This window comes from Zalophus californianus, chromosome 1 (assembly GCF_009762305.2).
Source record: "Zalophus californianus isolate mZalCal1 chromosome 1, mZalCal1.pri.v2, whole genome shotgun sequence".
NCBI classification, from domain to species: domain Eukaryota; kingdom Metazoa; phylum Chordata; class Mammalia; order Carnivora; family Otariidae; genus Zalophus; species Zalophus californianus.
In genome coordinates, this window is record NC_045595.1 from 149,377,327 (window position 1) to 149,399,309 (window position 21,983).

General features: G+C 37.4%; 1 protein-coding gene across 1 annotated transcript in view; it reads right to left on the bottom strand.

The window, feature by feature from the left end:
- Positions 1-2,700: 2,700 nt before the first annotated feature.
- The window catches only part of SLC49A4 (solute carrier family 49 member 4), a 67,095-nt gene continuing 47,812 nt past the window's right edge, over positions 2,701-21,983 (bottom strand). Inside the window, exons 8-9 of the mRNA XM_027584174.1 lie at positions 11,584-11,766; positions 2,701-3,781 (exon numbers count right to left, since the gene is read on the bottom strand). Of these exons, the coding sequence (XP_027439975.1) occupies positions 3,666-3,781; positions 11,584-11,766 (299 nt within the window). The 3' untranslated portion in view covers positions 2,701-3,665. The remainder of the gene's footprint in view (positions 3,782-11,583; positions 11,767-21,983) is intronic.

The window sequence follows — 21,983 nt, forward strand, 5'->3', positions numbered from 1 at the left end:
AGAGTCTCAGACACCTGAGAGGACATGTGTGCTTAGGGTAGCCAAGGTGTCCAACTTACTGAGCACACAACTACCTCCATTGAGTACAAAGTACCCAATGGATGCTGTTAAAAGAGCACCCCAAAATCTGTCAACTTTTGTTCTTCTAGGATGGCCCAACACTACATGCCCCCGGAACATTGCTTATATTTTCCTAACAGAGTAGCGAATTGTTTGATAGTATGGAAATAAGCTTTAATTTGTCCCTTTCTGTACAATTCTAAATTAAAGGGGAATTCTATTTTTCCTAGATCCACAAAATAGGTGTCATCAAATTTCCTCATAGTTTTCTTTTGCACTTGCTATATAAAATGGTATAATCACAGTAATTCAGTGTGGAATTAATGTGATTTTTCACATTAATTTAAAGCACATTTACTATGCATTTGTATTTGATCTTGAGTTTAAAATGTAGCTTCTGCTTACGCAACCAGCAAGATGAATGCTTAGATTTTAGTAAAAATAATAGTAAAAAAATCCTAATTTGAAGTAGATGGGAATTTAATCTCAATTTAAAATCTCTTAGCTGAATCCCTCATTAGAAGGGCTTCATAAAAACAAGCTGTAAACAGTCTCAATAATTAAGCATAAATATATGATCTATGATAAAGCTTGGCCCGAAGCCATATATGCTTAAATATACAAAATCCTACTTGAACTTGATTCCCTCTTGTTATTTTATCAGCTCCATCCTCCAGTGAAATGCATTTGTGTGTGTAATTATCTTGTGCCTATACCTCGACCAGGGGCCATATTAAAAAATGTTTCTTCCCATAAACTGTGAAGTATTCATTGAAAAGCCACAGGGAACTTACACTACAACATGTCGTTACCAATTAATGCTGTTGACTTGGTTTATGAGGATTGAATTATTCATCAGAATCGTTTTATATCACGTCCCTGCAAGCGAAGACTCAAGAGATATTAGAGCACCAAGAGGATGAAGAAAACAGAATGATCTTACTTAAAAACCAGTCACCTCAATTGGATCCCTGTACCTTCCATACTCAGTAATGATGATTTGCTCTGAAGCCCCACTGTGTGTGAACATGGAGGAACACTCACGAACCCCATGAAATGTTCGAATTAAGCCCTGGTTTTGTGAGGTAGGGAAAAACCCTGCTTTGAGAGTCACAAGGTGTGGGTTTCAGTTGGTTCTACTTTTGTCACTAACTGGTAGGACTGTGACCTTCAGCAAGTCCCTTAACCTCTGTGGGGTTGTTTCTATAAATTCTAAAATGAGGGGCTTGGCTTGGTAGAGGGTTCAGACTTCTTTCGTTATAAAATTTCAATGGGACTCCGTAGTGTTTTAGAAAGTACAAAGACAACAGCTGGTCTATTTTGATGCATGCTAGAAATAACAACAAGTAAAAAATGCATATGACTTGAAATGTTCAGGGAAATGAATAATGTGTAGTCCTCTCTCCCCTTTGGTTCTATCAGGTTTGGTATATGAAATTTTGATCACTTAAAACAGTTGCAGTTTGTGATTAGAACAAGCATCTGCCAGAGGGGTAAGCAGAGAGAATAAACGAGACAGAAGGACTCATCCCATTTCATGTGTGCTAAAAACAATGGTTGGTGTCTGGTACAATGTAGGAATTTTTCATCACTACCCACATGGGATGTCATTAAACTAGTCATTTAGGTAATATTTTTAAAGTGTTTTTCTTTACTTTGTCTTAAAAGTAGAATTAACTATAATTAAAATGTTCTATATCATGTCTTATAGCAAAATTTCATATACAGTGTCCTCAAACACAATAGTTGATTAAAACCAAATACTTCTAATTCTTCCCTCTCCTTTCTGTCTTCTATCCAAAAAGGAAGGGGTGGGGGTTATTTTAGCACCAGCTCATGGACTGCTAATATCCATAGTGGCTGGCTTTCAAACATCTTCAAGAATCCTGCTTTCCTTTTATTGAAGAGTGACAGAGTTAACTGGAACTACTTAGCTTTCTTCTCTTTAGCAAGTTCCTTAGTTCTTTCAGTCCTTGATGCTAAGTTAGCAGGATGGTTATAAAGGGGCTGATTTAAAGGTGATGGAAGGCAGAGGCTGAATTTCTTACTTTTTAAGGAGCACAATTTAGGATCCCAGAAGAAGGCTCAGATCCCCGCTGAGACCAGGGTGAGTTCCCGCACAGCTTTGGCCTTATGAAGGGGGAGAAGGGGGAACATCTGGGACTGTGTGTGAGGGTGTGTGCACACGTGGTAAGATAAGCGGAGGGCTAACTAGCTCTCTTTAACCATATTCTACCACCAAGGCTAAGAGAGGAGCTGGCTTGCACTCTGTCCAGAGAAAGACAAATAAAATATGTATTTAGCTGACAATGAAGATATAATTTCAAGGGAGGAAAAAAAAAGAGAGGGGGCTGAAGGAAGCTGAGAATAATGAAGGCAAAGAAAGTATCGTTCTTGTCTTCCTGGGAAAATGTTTGGTTTTCCTGGGTAAGGGTAATGATGTAAATGTGAACAGCGGTAATATCATAATCCCATTGGAGCATATTTTATGTCACAGTGAAATATATGTCTGAGAGCTGTCCGATGAGTAACTGTCATTTTTAAAAAAGCTATCATCCATACAAAGAATACAGGTACTGGCAAAAGATCACCTTCTCAAATGTACAGACTCCATACAGAATTGAGTATTTTACAACCTGATTTGAAATACAAGAATGTAATCCAGAAATCACTCAACAGATTTGGAAGTTTCAACGTTAGAAATTGTTATTTTCAAACAAGGGTCATTTAATAAACTGCAACCCTAGCAAATAATAGCTGGTGCTGGACTTTACATCCCATGCCACCATATAGGCTGAAGACACAGAATGTTCTATGTGATTTGTCATTTCACTTTTAACAAAGTGCTAAATCAGAACGGAATTACATTTTTCATACAATATTTAATGCGACTATACCGAACATTTAGTCACCTTTAATATAATTATTTAAGAGCCTAGTAGATGAAATTGTATTTCACAGAAACAAGGATAAGTTGAGATCGAGACACAAAGAATGTGCTCTGAAGTCAGTGGGAAGCACTTGTTCACCATAATAAAGATGGCCAAAGCTTTCTGACCTAATTAAAAATAAGGAGTCATATAAGAAATGGCTTTATTAGAAAAAACGTAGTGTACACGTGGCTAATTTTGATCATCGACAGACCTCTTGGCTATTTTATAATTAAAATCTGATAGAGGGTTTAAACTTCTTTAGAAGTTAGTGGCCTTTCTTCCTACTCTGATATGTGACTTAGGTAAGGTATGTGACAGATACCCTTTATTTCTTTCCATAATTACAATTGATCAATCAGTAGTTTAGCACTGGCACAAAACATAGAGGGCATTATTTAGGTAGTGCTTTACGTGTAAGATATCCACACTTCCGACCCCGGAACCAGGCACAGGTGTGCCATTGTATAGTCTTTCGATCCCCTAGTATCCCTAAGTCCCACATTATTATTACCTAGTAGTCATGAAATGAATGTGATCATCTGTAACCTAACAAAACCTCTGATTGAAGTTTCTTCTTCTTTTGTTTTTCCCGTTAGGTGTGCAACTCCAAGCAAATGTGCAGTATGCAGTATGATCTCCAGTCCCTTTTTAAACTCCTTCACGTTTGTGCCATTATACCGAGACAACCACATCAAGATACAGTCTGTCATACGATTCCCTGAAGCACAGAATGAGGAGGAGACTGAGCAAACATGACCCGGGAAGGCACCAGTTGAACCAAGACAACTCTGGAAGACAAAAACGTGCAGTTGTAAGCATTCATATGTCACCAGCAGAATACCGTAACCTGTATGCCATGAGCTATGTGCTCTACAGTCAAAAGCATGTGTAACAATAAATGCATTGTGGGAGGCCTGAAAACCAGTTTTCAAGAAACAGTGGCGATCTGGAGTCTAGGTGTTAACATGCAATGTATTATACTGCTTTCATGTGCAATATTTTTAATCAGTATTATTAATAACTTTTCATCAACTTAACCCACTTTGACTTTGGTGGCAAAAAAAAAAAATCTATTCCTCCAAAGGGGGAAAAAAATCAATCACCTTTAAACATTTGTTCGCTATTTTTAAATGCCCTCTATCACTAACACTCTTGTCTCTGTTTAGAAATATCTGACAGTTTAGGGGTGCCTGGGTGGCTCAGGTGGTTAAGCGTCTGCCTTCGGCTCAGGTCATGATCCCAGGATCCTGGGATCGAGTCCCGCATCGGGCTCCTTGCTCAGCGGGGAGCCTGCTTCTCCCTCTGCCTGCCACTCCCCCTGCTTGTGCGCTCTCTCTCTCTGGCAAATAAATAAATAAAATCTTAAAAAAAAAAAAGAAATATCTGACAGTTTAGAAAGACAAGTAAGAAAATCACCTGAATCTGGAGATAACACTTTTAGATTTTCTTGGAGAGAAATATCTAGTTCTCAGCAAGTAGTAATCATTGTAAAACAGGTTAGAAAATACATGAAAAAAAAAAAACAAAGTGAAATATAACAAATTAATCCTAATTCTACCGTCAGAGAAAGTACTGTGAATATTTTGGTTTCTTTCTTTCTAGTTGTCTTTTTTTTTCTACTAGCATAAACGGTATGTACGATGTCAATTACCCAAAAACCTAGAGGAATCATCTAAACAGGCAATTCTCTTGTTACTTGGTTTAATGGTATCAAGAACATGCTTATTCAAAAATGATGGCTCATGAACTCGCGGCTTGCCCACAGGCCAATCCCAGCCTCATGCTACCAAGACATCCCAGCTTACTGTGGCTGCCTGACACAGCCTCCTCCAGCTCCAGTGGTCCTTGAGCTGTGCCTCTGTTCTGCCTCCTTCTACCCAGCCCTCCTTGCCAGGTCATCCTGAGGCTCTGAGTGCACAAGTGAGCAGCCTCTTGGCATGAAGAGGTTGTGTTCCCTAGTTTAATATCCATTTAGCAATTTCAATTAAACAAACAAAACAACAGGGGCGCCTGGCTGGCTCAGGCGGTTAAGCGTCTGCCTTCGGCTCAGGTCATGATCTCAGGGTCCTGGGATCCAGCCCCGTGGCGGGCTTCCTGCTCAGTGGGGAGTCTGCTTCTCCCTCTGCCCACCACCCCCACTCCGGCCCCATTTGTGCTCTCTCTCAAATGAACAAATAAAATCTTAAACACAAAAACAAATGAGGGGGAAAAGCTCCCTGGTACATTTTCTTTCTTTTGGACACTGCTATAGGTTTATATTTTCCTTTTGTACTTCTAGAGAATACTAATACTGTCTTAATCTTCAAAAATCATCCTAAACATTCCTACACTGCTGCTTTAGTTCAATCCATAATTCATATGGCTAAAAGAGCAGTTTATGCTTAGAAATGGAAATCAGAAAACCAAGTGGTAAGAAAAGGTGCTGAAATACCTTTTTTCTGTAATATGCTTATAAAAGCAGCCTCCTTACATCTCAATTTTTACATTTTAAAAGTCAGACATGCTATTCTATAGCATATAACAAAGACATATATTTCAGTGGTATTTCTATGCAAAGCTGTTTTCTGTGCTTGGATTGACTATAATCTAAACACCCAGGAAGGCTGTGACCCCTGGAATCTTGTCTTCATTCCAATAATCCCTGAAAAGACACACCAGAATTGTCAGCTTTTATATTAACCATACAGCTTCTGGATTTCAGATGATAATTTTAACAGGCAAAAAGAAGCAGTAAAAAAAATGAGAGAAAAAGTAGTAAAATAGAATAGCATACTGTTTGTATTAAAAGTGAGTATTTTGACTTTAAGGTCAAATTTTAAGCAATAGCTAAAAAAAAAAAAGTATGTTTTGACAAAGTGCTCCACAACAAGGACACTTTCTAAATCTTATGGAGATTGTATTTTATGGGGGGCTAGAGTAACACACATGTAGCAACACCCAACTTGTCCTTGCTCCCCTGAAACCTAGAAATTTATCAAACATTGCCAAAGCAGACCTTTTATTTCATCAGAGTTGTAAAATTATTCCTTCTCCCTGGGTTCAGATGAAATCTATAAAAATGCCTCATAATTGTTCTTTAGTGTTATGGTTTATAGCCTGATTTTTACTATTGTGCTCACCTTTGAGAAGTCAAATCCACCTTTTAGTTAAGTTCACTTGGCTCAACCAACTACAAGTGTTCTTTGAAATTATTGGCCTTTTCAGAAGGCAAAGATATGCATCTCTACATTTTCCCACTGCAAACCATTCACATCATCCACAGCTTAGGTGCTCTAATAAGCAGGAAACGGCTTGCTTAAATGTTTAATATGACTTTGCAGTAGCAAAGTCACCTACTGTCCTTTCTGAGCCTGGTGTCATATGACATAATTGAACCAACAGGGTCCTGATTCATTGATACTTTCTTATTCTTAACCATTATACCTTTTTTTAAAAAAAATATTTTATTTATTTGAGAGAGAGAGAGAGAGCACGAACAGTGGGGAGGAGCAGAGGGAGAGGGAGAAGCAGGCTCCCTGCTGAGCAGTGGGTCCAACTCAGGGCTTGATCCCTGGACCCCAAGATCATGACCTGAGCGGAAAGCATAGGCTTAACCGACTGAGCCACCCAGGTGCCCCAACCATTATACCTTTTTAAAGTGAGCACAGTTTTCTAATATTCCTTTTTTTTTTTTTTTTTTGCCTTTCACTAGAGAAAATACAAATCCATACCTTAAATCTGCCTCTTTCTATATTTCTGCTGGTTCTCTGTCATTTATTATATATACTACATCTGGAGTAGTCTTTGCTAATTTTACAGTTTGGACAGGTACCTACGTTTTACTTGGTGAAGTGGACTCTGCACCAAATGGTGATGTTCTTTTGGGACTGAACTAATCAGGATTTCGCTCATCCTCTTACCTTTTTCTTCCAGAAGCACTATTACACTTTTCACATCTTTCCCTTTAATGATGCCATGCTTTCAGTTCTTACCACCTTGAAGTACTTGTCTGGTCCCAGATGCTACCCTCCAGAACGAACCTCCTACCTTCTTTGGGGATTTAAGCAGAATTATGATGATTTAACAAAACTGTCGCCATTTTCATTCAAGAGGAGCCACGTAACCTCATGATTTCATGGTGTAATGCCCTGCTCCCTTCACTCCCATTAACTACCCAATAGATCTGACTGTAACATGTGTAATTACTCCCTACATATAAAATTACTCCTTACTAGTCTACATCTGGTGAACCTGTTCGGGTAACCAACAGTCAATGCCTCACTCTTCAGCTAGGCCCCTGAATCTTCTGAGCCACAGTGCAACCTCAAATTCATGGTCAGCTACTTCAAAATGAAAGGCCTGAGGTAAAAACCTTTAGTGCATTTAGCCAAAACCTGCTGCAAAGCTTCTAGAACAAAAAAATAGCAAACAATACAAACTTCAGAACAAGTTACAAACAAAAAACAGAACATTAGAATATATTTCAGAGCATATAAAGAACATTAACAGCACCTTCACATTGATTTTGTATGTGAAGTTATCAGGATAAAGTATCATTGTACTGTCTGCAATAACTCAGAGATTCTCCAGGCAAACATTATTGGAAGCAACTCAGTTTTACAAATATGCCTGTATTAGGGAGCAAGTAACAGTGTGTGTGTGTGTGTGTGTGTGTGTGTGTGTGTGTGTGTGTGTGTGTGTGTGTGTGTGTGTGTGTGTGTTTTACGTGCCGGTATTAGGGAGCAAGTAACAGAGTGTGTGTGTGTGTGTGTGTGTGTGTGTGTGTGTGTGTGTGTTTTACGTGCCGGTATTAGGGAGCAAGTAACAGTGTGTGTGTGTGTGTGTGTGTGTGTTTTACGTGACCTTGAAAAACCCTAAGAAAAACTCTAAGAAACTTCTGACACTTTCCAAGTACCCCAAAGAGAGAGAGAACAGGATGTGGGAGACCCTGTGACCCTGGGCTCCAAAGAAGCCACTGACACCTGGCATCGAAGTTTGTGTGATGCCCACCATCCGTGATGGTAACAGCCATAATCTGCAAGCAAACCACCAGCAGAGGCTTTCTTTCTAGGCAAGCCATTCTAATGGGGTCATTTTGGGGTTAGTCTGTACAGCCCTGAAAAATTATCTCTGACACAGTCACATTGTGGGGAAATAAACTCTAGTCAGGAAATTTAGTACTTCTTCGAGGAGTGACCCTACGAAACCACAGATCTTTGTGATGATTAAAAACCAGGCCTTCCAATCATGTAGCTGACAGAACTAATCCTGATACCTAACTTCTGGGTGAGTTTTTCAAGTTTTAACATGGCAGAATTATGGCGTTTGAAAGCTGGCTGTAATGGAAGGGAATTCCTTCATCCCAAGAAATGTTTAGGGTACTAGGCTGTGGAACTCAAAGTTATTTTTAGGAAATAACTTCGCAAAATTTTCAGATTTGTCGCGTATGTATCCTCGAACCTCAGTTACAAGGTGTGTGGGCTTCTGTGGGAGGATTTTTGGGGCAAGATCGGCTAATCCTACGTGAAAGAGACTCAACAAGGTTGTCATCCATCGTTCTAGTGACCTTGGCCTTAGAGAGATGTGGGCATATCTGTGTCCATTTATTACACACACTCACACATAAACAGGTAAAAGCATTCCTTTAAAATGGAAGCCTAGATATTTAAATTTCTACTAGCAAGCAGCGAATTATCTGGAAGGAAATAAGACAAACATCTGGTGGGTGCCAGTGACTGACCTGGCCTAGGCTCTTTCACACATACCTTCTAATTAACTCTCTCCAATGTCAAAATGTACTGAGATTTTTTTTTCCTGAAAGTCATCTTGCTGGATTAATATTAACTATTAAAATCTCATTTTCCACTATAATCATGGAGATGAGGCATAAGCCTTTAACATCGACACAGATATGTATACAAACATGTGATCAGAAACCAACCAAGGGATGCCTGGATGGCTCAGAAGGTTAAGCATCTGCCTTCAGCTCAGGTCATGGTCCCAGGGTTCTGGGATCAAGCCCCGCATCAGGCTCTCTGCTCAGTGGGAAGCCTGCTTCTCCCTCTCCCACTCCCCCTGCTTGTGTTCCCTCCCTCGCTGTGTCTCTCTGTCAAATAAATAAATAAAATCTTAAAAAAAAAAAAAGAAACCAACCAAAAAGAAGGAAGCTTTTTTCCCCCAGCTAGATAGATCCTTGATTATATCAGTGAGATAGGAATTAGCAGAAATACTGCTAAGTGTTTGTTCTGCTACCTATGCCAGAGAAACAAAAATATCTGCTTGTATCTGGTCACTAGGAATCTGCAAAATGGGGGTGGTGGTGGTGAGCACCTACTGACGCTCACTCGCATCAGACTCATCTCTGCTGAACAGATTGAAAGCTGAGTGTGGACTTGCGGGGGGACACAGACACTCTACTGGCCAAGCAAAATGGTCAGGAGTACACTGGGCTCTTCCATACGCACACAGTGGAGGGGTATTCTCTGCCTTAAACAGATTAATAAATATATGCTATACTTTAGAGACCACATGCAAGAGGTTTATCAGGGAATAACATTATCTGGCATCTACTGTTTTTATATACTGGGAGGACAAAACTCTATTTCCAGCAGACAGAAAAAACCACACTCTAGCCAGGCTGCAGAGACCACTTAGCAAAGCTGTGCCCATGAGCTGGAAAACTGTTTCTATCACCTGAAGGGGCAACACAGCCATCCCTCAAACTTTACCACACAAGAGAGAGGCATCGAGCCTCTTAATTTCAACTGGGATATACTGAAGTGGATGAAAGCTGATGTGTAGTAATTAGTAATTGTTTATTTTATTTAGAATTGTTTGTTCTGTTTTAGAAAACACATTGGAAGCAAAGACCTTATTCCAACACCTCCTGATGGCATGTTCCCTGATGGAAACACGTTTCCAGGGGGACTGTAAACAGTGGGCTGACTTCATTAATCACTCTCCTCCATATGAGAAACTCAACTTAGATCAAGTTAAGGAAAGGTAAAACCTACCTTACCTGCATTCCTGATTGATGGAAATAATCTGTTGTTAATTATATAGATATATATTAAGTTAATATATCATTCAGATGCTTTTTGCTGTTAGGTGAAAATGCTATACCAAAAGTTGTCCAAAACCCAGGCCAGACTGTTTCATCAGCTTTGAAAAGTCAAAAATTTATTTTCCAGTCAAGCTGGTTATCATGGCTATTATTTCAATTATAAGCCTGTTGGAAAGTTTCCTATAAACAATTAAGACTCCTGGATTGCCACATTTTAGAGCATTTCTGACATTTGAATCTTACAAATTAGATTCTTCCATGTACAAATTATCCAAATTTACTGGTATTTGATGAGTAGTTAAGAGAATAGCAATGAGGGAAAAGGGTTAGTAATAGATTAAGATGAAGAAATAAAATAGGATCTAAGCCTAGTAGAAATTAATAAAAGTCTTACATTCAAGAATCACAAGTATAAGTCCTTATATTTTAACATGCAAAAAAGAATACCAGAAAATTATATTCAAATTTTCTGAAACAGTAACACAGATTTTGGACAGGAGAAGAAAGAATATCAGAGATAACCAAACAACTATGCAAAATGGAATCACTACAAACCCATGGACCCCAACATCAGACAGGCCTGCCTTCAACATGCCCAGCAACCTTTCCTGCTGTTCCCATAGTGTCTCCTCCCACCCCGCAAAGGTTATTTTAACGCTTCATTTTCTCTGTAAGCCCTTCCTCCACTATCTTCCCACCAGTTCTTAACAGACTGGCTTGTAAGCAGAAGATGGTGCCATCGAAGAGCTCCTTCAACGATCTCCCCAGGAAACGTGTCTGCTTCTGTGCCCATGCATGCTGCCTCCTCTCCTAACTCCTTCTGTCCAAGCCTAACTCCTCCAGCTGAATTCAGGACCCCATCCCTCTCTCTTGTAAGGGTCTCCCTTTTCTTCAAGGGTGTACTCCTGGGTTCTCACTTCAACCTTCTTTTCACTCTTTCCCTGTGCTAACCAATTCACTAGCCACATGCAGGTATTTAAACTTAAATTAATTAAAATGAAATGAAAAAAATCCAATTCTTTTTCTGCACTAGTTTCATGTGGCTGGTGGAACTGTACTGGACAGTACAAAGAGTACCACCATCATCATAAAAAGTTCCATTGGACAGAGCTGTTCTATACATTCTACACACTCCTTGGGTAACCTCATTCATCTCTAAGGCTTTACACTACAAATATACCCCAGGCATTAATTTATATTTTATGTTAAGACAGTAGATTCTAAGTACCTTTTAAAAAACAATATACCAGTGGTTCTCAAAGAAACTGCATATTAGAATCACCTGAGGGCCCTTTAAAAATACAAATGCAGGGCCCCAGTCCAGGTTCATGAAATCAGAAACTCTGGGGAGTGAGGGTGCCCTAGATCAGGCTTAGGATGCATTTCAAGAAAAACAACTGAGGATTTTTTTTTTTTACTGGCACATGAAAGCTCAAATAAAGTAATTTGCTTTGGTGAGAATTCTCCATATAAATTCCCTCATACACCAGTGCCACAAACCTCCCTCATAACACATTTAGATAGGAAATAAAAAGTCAAATTTCTTACCTGTGTGATAAAATGTGAGAAAAAATAAAAGTACTCCCATGAACATATTACTTAAAAAAGTGACAACTCCACATGTAATTCCTTCTGGAACTGGGTAGACAGTTTCCACAAAAAGCTCAAAAAATATAGGTATACTGCTATTCAAGAACACTCCCAGGAGAATGCAGGAGGCATACAATGTCACTAAAATAAAAACACAAACATTTTAGTTTATGGTAGCAGCAGTGAGTCCTTCAGAGAGATCTTCTGGGTATTCTCTTTCAGTAAGTATCAACTCTGGAATTTATATCTTTTCAATGGTAGCTGATAAAGTTTGATAAAGTATCACTATCTGTCAGCTCTTCGCTCAGGTTTTGCAGAATAGATAGGAGAAGGTTTTGTTGCTGGATGATTACCAGTTTATTTGCTTTGTCTTTTTGGTATGGATTATTCCAAAGCACAGAAACAATTTTACCACTATAATAATTATTAAAAGGATTCTTCTCCCTTAGACACACTCCTGGCTGACAGATGTTTAGATAAAATATAGCAACTTAATTTGAAATCTAAACTCATTCTACAATTTTAAAGAGAACTTAAAATCTAAGAATAAATGTAAGAAACATTAAGTGTTACTGAAAATTACATACTTAAAGGGACCAGTTAGTAATTGCCCTCAAGTACAAAATAAAAATATCCAGTACGTAATTCCTGGAGAAACACTTAAAATAGAATTAATCTTCAATTTGGGAATGAGTTTTATGTCAACAGTTCTTTAAAAAATATGTAACTTTCTTGGAACGCAAAAAAATTTCACCCAGAGATGTATAATAAATAGTGGTTAGGATCCCAGCTTAGCAATAAGAAGCCCATTAACCCAATTCCATAGCAGAATCTTTGAATAAGGATGTTATTCTTATTCTTAGAAGAATGTCTAGGGAAATGCACCCCACTCCAAATAGCTATTTCACAGCTACTGTCTGCATACAAACCTTCATCACTTTAAATTTGAAGGTGAAAAAAGAACCAATGAGGGAAAAAAATGATATCCTACAGAAACTTAAAACACATCCCTTATAGACTAGTAAGTATATCATACCCACAGATAATAATGAGTAGAATTTATTCTAAGCCTAAGGTTATTGGGAAAATATTTATTTTTTGTTTTTAAAAATTCTGAAGATCTAATTGGCTTTATTAAATGATTCATGAACTGGGCAGCATCTCATCTAGCAAGTAGAGGGGAACTCCCAGGAAAATATTTTATTTATTTTTTATTTTTTCCGGGAAAATATTTTAAATAAAAGTATTTGTTAAGGAAAAAAGTTTCTGTACAGTAACCTCAACTCCCATTTCTTCCTCCAATTACACTAGTCTTTCAGGATTATAAAATATTTAGTAATTCTATAACACAAATGGCTGGTGATCATACTGACTTTCTTTGACTAGAAGATACATATGAAGAGAGAGAACAAAAGGATGACAGCGAATAAAGAACAGACTGTGGGCTGAAGCAGTGACCAAACTATTCACAGAATTAAATGGGAAGCATGTGATAGTTAAAATAAATACCACTTAAAATATGAAGTAATTTTCAAAATTCTTAAAAACAAAACCCCTCATGCTCACTATGTATTTGCCAGACACAGATCACATAAATCAATCAACACGTTCCCCTTTACACGTGACTCAGTAGCACATTAGGAAATGTAGGGATGGAATGTCACTTTTATAGCATATTCTACCTACAAAACACTTTATAATAATTTATCGGTCAGTCAGTGGTAATCAGAGCAGAGATGGCTATTGATCCAAACACGAATGAGTCTAGGAGTTTGAAATATGAAAATATTGAAGTAAATGACAGCAAAAATCACTTTTAAGAATCAGGAAACGCTACTTCTAAGGATTCACAAACCACTAATAGAATGAGCTGTTTTTAGGAAACACGTTTGGAAAGAATCCTTTTGACATTTTTATTTCTGAAAGAGATAAACCCTCACATGTAATTTGTAATCAGGCAAGTTAAAATAACTGAGAAATTACCACAATCTGTATATAACAGAATAATTGCATGTTGTAAAAGAATGAATGATAATATAATGATGAGGACATACAGAAAGGGGACTATCAGTACGAAGTTTGAAAGGAGAGTTTTGGTTTTATTGATTTTTAATCACTCATGGTACCGGGAGAGAGAGAGAGAGAGAGAGGGAGAGAGAGAGAGGGAGAGAGAGGGGCACAGGATGTCTCAGAAAAGCAGAGCCTGGTGAGGCAGGCGGCCCTGTCTGAACCCCTTAAGACCATTCCACTCCCTTGGCTTTATGCTCATTAAAAGTCTTCTGGTTTTGGCTTCCTAGGTATCTGAATTCTAGGAAGTGAAGAGGAAATCTTTATCACTAGAAAGACAAAATTTCTGTTGTAAATTAAACATTGTTGATGGAACTGGAAATCGCTGATCTTCTGATAGGTCATTTGAAAATGCCCATCAAAATAAATAATGCACTTACTCTTTGACCCAGCAATTCCACTTCTAGGTATTTATCCTATAGCTATTAAGGTCCAAGAATATAGAGAACACTCACTGCAATATTGTTTGTAGTATGAAAAGATTAAAAATAAGCTAAATGTCCACCAATAGGGGGGTTGGGTGTTTAAAAATTTATCAAACATCCAAAGGTGTATTACACAACCATTAAAAATGGAAGTAACTCTGTATATAGTGATACTAATGACATTTAAGGTATGTAAGTGAAAAAGGTGTGGAAAAGTGTGTTATCTTTTTAAAAAGGATGGACACACGGGGACACACACACACACGTTTGTAAATTTATAGAATTCTCTGGGAAAATACCCAAGAAACAGACATTCAGAGTTACCCCTAAAGAGAAAAACTGGAGGCCATAGGAGGGTAGACATTTTTCATCATATACCTTTTTACTACTAATTGAATTTGAATTATTTACTTAGTACACATCCTAACTCTTTAACAACAAAGAGAATTTTATTGTAAGCTAATGAAATAGCAGCTGATCCAACTCCCCTTCCTGCAAGGTTCTTAGCTCACGGATTCAGAAATGGTTATCACTGGGTGGCCTGACCTACAGACTTCCCAGCCAGTAGCCATGTAACCCACCCCTGTGCAGGATCCTTGACACAAATATTCCCACTTCATTTTGTAAGAATTCCTATTACACGTAGGATAAATGGGCTGAGATGGACGAAATAATTTCTGAGGCTAGTAAACAAAAAGCAAGTATTTTTATTCAATTCATTCAATTCTCTCACTCTCGGGGGTTGCTTCTTGTATTATATAGAAATGATGACCAAGAGGGTGTTTTACACTGGATGGATGTACTGAAATCACTTGTTATTGCATAAAGAATCAAAATTGTTTACACAGGAAAGGGTTAAATTAGGATCATCATAATCAGAATGGGGAAAAGTAGCTGTGTTAGGACTGATTTCATATACTCCCCAGTGCTCTGGGACATGCATATATCAAGTAGAGACCAATTTGAATTTCACTTCCATTTGAGTTTTCAGTTTAGAAGCTGATACAGTATCTTTATACATTGGTTTGGCAGATCCAGTGGGTGAATGTCATCTATTAAAAGTCAGGCAGACAAGATAATTTCCCTCCTCGTCAGAGAGGGTTCAAACTACATGACTGTTAAATATTTCTATGACTTTCTACAGTGCTGATACTAAAATTATAATAAACTGCCTTTCAATTAAAAAGTCAAGGTAATTTAGCAGAACAAACACAATGCTGATGCAGAGTTTTTTCAAAGAAGTTAATAAAATTTCACAGGCCCACAATTCAAATTGCAAAAACAAAGTCCTGTGTAGCACAAAATACAGTTACGATGGATATTATTTCAAGAACATGAATTGGATCATAACCCTGAAAGTTCTACTTCCCCCACTCCTGCTCCCAATGACAAACCAAATTAGTAAACTTTAGGGAAATAAAACTATGTATAAAATACATTTTTATTAACCCAAACACTCAAACCTTAGGTGTCATAAAACAAATCACAAAATTATAAATAAGAACTATTTCATTCAGGGGCACCTGGGTGGCTCAGTGGGTTAAGCGTCTGCCTTTGGCTCACTCAGGTCATGATCTTTGGGTCCTGGGATCGAGCCCTGCGCTGGTCTCTTTGCTCAGTGTGGAGTCTGCTTCTCCCTCTGCCCCTTCCCCTGCTTGTGCTCACACTCTCTCTCTCTCTCAAATAAATAAGATCTTAAAAAAAAAAGAACTATTTCATTCAACATTTAATGAGATTCTCAATAGATCATTAATAACAAAAACAACTTCAAACCTTGGATTTATATAATTTTTCAAACATTTTAAAAACTGCTTTCAAATACATTATCATATTTGATCATCCTACTGACTCTCTGAAGCAGGTAAGGCATTTTACAGATAAAGTGACCAAAGTTCTGAAAGTCAAAATGACTTATTTATAGAAACAACGTAAATTAGCGTTGCTAAAAATAATATAATTAAGGCTTACAGAATCTAGCATGTTTTCTACCAAACCACTGTGTCAGACTGAAAAAAAAATAACAAGACTTGGCATTTCTTTTATTCATTGGGATTGACACAAAAGGCATGCTTCCCAAATCTGTCTTGAGCACAAAAGCTGGAAGTCATCCCACATTAAGACAGATGACAAAAATAAAAAATAGAGGACCCAAAAGTTACAAACAAGACGATGAACTTCAATCATGATAAATGTAAAATGGGTTCAAAAATTAGTGTTTAGGTATATAATAGGGAAAACATAAACCTTTCTTCAAAACCATTTATCAGGCACCTATTATACGTAAGCTGCTATGCTGGAACTGTAAATAGGACAAATCACTCCTCATCTAAAGGAACATGATCCACATCTATGGTTTAGCAGCCGTCTACATGCACAGTGCTGGAAGATAATTGTACTTCATTCTTGAAAAAAAAAAAAAAAAGCTGTGTCTAATCATAAGCAGCAATAGCCCCCAGTATTAGGTGCTGAGTACAGCAGGAAAAGTGTGCTAAATTCTAATAGCAATAGGTTTTTAGGAAAAGCTGACAAGCTATGGTAGGTTTAAAGGAGGCTGACTTGGGCGCCTGGGTGGCTCAGTCGGTTAAGCATCTGCTTTCAGCTCAGGTCATCATCCCAGGGTCCTGGGATCGAGTCCTGCATCGGGCTCCTTGCTCAGCGGGGAGCCTGCTTCTCCCTCTCCCTCTGCCTGCCGCTCCTCCCTGCTCGTGCTCTCTCTCTCTCCCCCTGACAAATAAATAAATAAAATCTTAAAAAAAAAAATAGAAGAGGCTGACTGTGCTGGTCAGTGCTGGGAATCCATGTCTGATGAGGACAGCTTATGAGAACTGAGGGATGCTTAGATTAAGGTGAAGGCCAGACATCACAGGTCTAATGTTTTGAGGGTGTCAGTGGAAGGGGTAGGGAGCTGACTTGCCCTGTAAGCTATGTTGCTCCAAATCATTTATTGCAATAGTTGGCAGAATTTCCCAGGACCCAGAGCTGAGAAACAATGGGACAGGGAACAGCTTCCTCTCTGAGGTGGTATTCCAGTTGCAGTCAGATGGACATACATCTGGACTGTAATGGAAGAGATTCATTTACTGAATGATAAGTTATATCAGATGATAACTAAAGTTCATTCAAGTAAATCAGTAACAAATACATTTAGGTAAAGAACTTAACTAAGATATTAAAAACAAAAATTTTATAGGGGCCTCTAGGTAGATAAGAATAATAGAGAATTTATTTACAGTTTTATTAAGAAGTATTATAAGAAAGAAATAAGGATTATAAAATAGTACAATAGATGTTTATCATGAGAAGTTTTAAGTATTAGAATCAAGAAATTTCCCTTAAGAGTCGGTTTTTAACATTAATATACTTTATGGGATAAATTTTATTATTATGCATGCTGACTGAATTTTATTTTATGATAAACTTAGGAAAGTTAACTGGGAATTATTAGATTAGACCTTTATTAAAAATATTTCTACAATCTAAATTAAACTTGATATTGCAAGTGAAAATACTCCTTCAGGAAATAGATACATGTAAAAAGAGAAACAGTAAACATTCCCAGTGTTTGTTAACGGCATGGTTTTTTCCATCGGTTTTGGGTGTGTTGAATATACAGGATACATACGTAAGTATGTACACACACTGGTAGAACATTTCCATACTGCTGAGCTGTACTCCTCCTGGCCTCACATTTTCTCCCTAAAAATGGCTGCTGTGGCCTTTATGATCTGCCACTGATTAAAATGTGCTACTGCATATTTCATGTACTCATGAAACTGTGGCTCCAAAAGAGGAAATTTTGCTGCAATATTCATTAATGGTTGTGATTTTCTTTCTGTATGGTATTTTGTGGGTGTCCCTTGTTTAGCCTCTTTGTTGGCTCACTTTAGTCCTATAAAGGCTGACAGCTATATTTAGAGTCTCTTACGGCTGGAAGGCCAAGTGGTTGTATCTCGCAGAAATGAAGCACAACTAATAATCCTTTGAAATAGTGGGCCCAGAGTTGAGATGGGTTGTACTATCAGATATCACAGGTACAGATTTATCAGTAACTTTTAAGTTCCCAAAGAATTATTTATGGTTCTGCAGAAGGCGATGCACGGTTACATCATGGAACACTGACTAATCACCTGGTCAAGCCCCCTACCTTCCAGAAACAGAGTCTGCTTACAGACTTGTTCCTCTTCTTGAAAATCTCTGTAGATAAACTGTATATGCTCTTCTCAATAGGCCCTATCAACAGTTTATGATTCTTACATTTAAGATTTTCCACAAATCCATTCTCTTCTTTTAATCCATGTTCTATTTTTTTCCTTCTTGATCCGACAGTGATGACATGAGTAACAGTCATGACCAGGTCATAAAGGTGGAAAGAATAATTAAGTCCCTTAGTTTTCTTTCCTTAAAATCCCTAATTTCCTTAAAAGTCTGCACATCTTTGGGACGCCTGGGTGGCTCAGTCAGTTAAGCATCTGACTCTTGATCTCAGCTCAGGTCTTAATCTCAGGGTTGTGAGTTCAAGTCCCGTGCTGGGCTCCATGCTGAGCATGGAGCTCACTTAAAAAAAAAAAAAAAAAGTGCATATTTTTAATCATGCTCATCATCTCCTTCTGAATTTTCTCATTCCTATTAAGAGGATCACTCTCTAGCCTATACATGTCACATGCCTTTCAATAAACCGAATATGTTTTCTTTCTTCAAATGCCTCTTGAAGTCAGCTTGTAGTCACCTATCACTCTCATGGGACTCACATCTAGCTTATCTGCCCCCCTTAGTCCCCACTCACTATCCGTTTCTGACCTTGCCACTGTGGTCTTCCAGGAACATGAATTAGATGAAGAACCTCCCAAGGCAACTTCTGCTAAAACTCAAATTATATTGTTTCAGCAAACTCAACACCAAAGTGCTAACATTTTTCAAAATGCCATTTTCAAAGCATTTATCTGTTCAGTGAAAAATGACTGTGTGAGTTGTGGCTAACAGGGTTAGATACCTACTTTTCAGATAAGGTGAAAAATGTCTTTTCATAATTTTGTATATAGAATAAGCTGCAAGATTTTGAAACTCACATTATCTAGTCATGAGTTAATTTATTTGCTGTTTTGAAGACACTTCAATTAATAAAGACATAATACAATTTTAAATACTGAATTTCCTTAAGGAAATAAAAGCATAATGCTGATAGCCTCCAAGGGGATGTATATAATAAGCAAGTACATGTATCAAAACAGTGCACCTCTAGATAGAATGGAATGATCCAGTTTTTCTTCTGTAGAGATGACAACAATAATAGCAAAATCAGTAGATCACAAAAAATACTGCAACAGAGGTTTTAGTAGTAGCAGCACTTATAACACATGGTTGAACAAAATTAACTAGCTTTTAATTTATTATGTCAACAATTATAATTAATGCATATATTTTCACACTTTTCATGTAGATTCTTCTGATACTTAAAAGTAACAGCAGGAATACTAAATTTACTAGAAATGGGAAAAAGACTAGATATTTTCCTCTTAAAAAAATGACTCTGGTAAAAAAGAAATACGAATTTGCCATTACTGGCTTTAAATATCAGTTTAAAGGTCTAGATCTGTCTATAATTAGATTTTGTAGTTAAGTTCCCTTTCATGAAACCTCTTCTACTTAAAAGGAATTAGGTCAGGTTTTTAAAAAGGTAGTAAGAGTATCTGTGACAGATTATTCAAATTCTCCATTGTTCCATTAAAATGTGCCCTTTTGCCTGCCTACAGCTAGTGCTGAATAACAGAGTGGCCACGGTTGCTATTACTGGCAACAAGTCATAAACACTGAGATTCAAAATGGAGATAATATACACTTCATTCATCCATCCATTCACACACTCATTCATTCATCACTCAGGGCTTGTGCTAGATAGTAGGGCGGGAGTTGGGGTCAGAATTGCTAAGGCACAAGTCCATGCTCCAGATTTTCAGATTGGTAAGGGAGATAAGAAACACACTCAAGTAACTATTAGGTGGTCAGTATCAGAAAAGAGAAAAAAACACCCACCATGATCATTCAGGAAAGGAATGTGAAAATCTAGTTTTTAATGCAGTATAAGTTAAAAAAGTATCTACCAGGAGTTTTTTTTTTTCTTTCTTTCAGGAGTTTCTAAGTCACGTTTAAAAACTGACTTGCAATTGGAAATAACAGTAGAATTTATAAATTCAGTGGTTGTGAAGATGGCCACATCAAACTCAACCGTTCAATTCTGGCCTTTATTTAATTTAGAATCTGCTTTCCTTTCTGTCCAACATAATTATTTTCAAGGACAGACTGGAAAAACATAGTCCTGACCAGGGTCAATTATATCAATTTTCCTTTAAGATTTAAAAAGATGTATAGTTTTCAATACGTACTTTTAAAACATAAAAAAATAAGTAAAACATGCTCATGATTACAGATCTAGACAAAAAAGGAGGTAAAAAATAAATTTTCTGGATACCTCCACCCAGAGATAAAACCGTTAATTTTATCATATCAAATAGAAAACACATAAAATTTAATGAATGTAATATCTTATAATGAATATTCTACACTCAATTCAAGGGCAAAAATGTGTTCATTATATACTCACAACTTTGTTCTTATAGAATCTAACAGATACATACTTGACATACAGTACCACACACACACACACACACACACACACACAAATCTGAGTGTAATGCCATGAATAAGAAGTTGTAAACCAGAACTATTCTATTAGAATGTTGTGTAACTGCTAAATTATGAAATTATACCCAAATAAAATAAAACAAAAAATTCTGGCTCAGAATACTTGCCAAAATTGTTCAAAAACCCTAATATAGGAATGTTAGTATATAAAAAGTGCACAGTATCCAAAAACCATTACTCTGGATAACTGGGCTTTATAGGCAAAGCAATAAAAATTAGAGAGAGGGATTCCTGGCAGGATGGTACAGGGCAGAAATTGCCAAACCTGTCTTCACAGCACACTGAGTGCCTTAGTAATTTTTTCACGGTGTCCAAGGCCAAAAGAAATAACTAACAGTTCTGTTATTTACATAGTTGGGGCTAAACCATTTAATAAATATATATGTCCTAACAATTTAGTGGCCATTTAAAAAATAATACCCATATATTGAAAGAAATGTATTTTTGTTTCAGTCTCAAATAACCACAATCACTGACTAATGAGATACATGCAATCTGATGGGAAGTACATGACTTCTCAAATCTTGGAATCAAATCTGAGAATCAGACCTGATTTTTGTACAGTATTTACTATTTATCACAGCCACTGCAGGAAACCAAACTTTGCAAAGATATGATGTTATCAAAAAAGAAAGCCGCAGGGACCTAATGATGAAACTGGGAACTCTCTCGAACTAGAGGCTCACAAAGTGTCTGACAGATGTGGAATATCTCTGTGTTTCCTTCAGAAATTTAAAATAACCCATGATGCCCTTGTGAATTTGCTGTGGCACTCCAGAGAATCTGCATACATGCAAATTGGGATACTATGACAGATCATTTTATAGAGCAAGAGAGCTCTGTTATTGCTTCTTCTTTTCCTTTAACAAAAGACTGCTAAAGTCGCAGATTTTTTAATCCGTTTGCAAGTAATAGCCACCTACTGGATTATGTGTTTAATTATGGGATTATTTAGACTGGAGGATTATGTAGGATTATTTATTTAGGATTAAGGATTATTTTAGGATTTAGGATTAAAAGTACTTGCATGGTAAGAGCACACCAGAGTCTAAAAGTGGCTCTCCAGGGTCCTACTGGCCAGTGGGATGTATGTTTTATGGAGACTCCATGAGAGAAAGGTTCCTTTAGTCTACCTATAAGTAAGGCTGCAGATGGAATTAAGGTTGC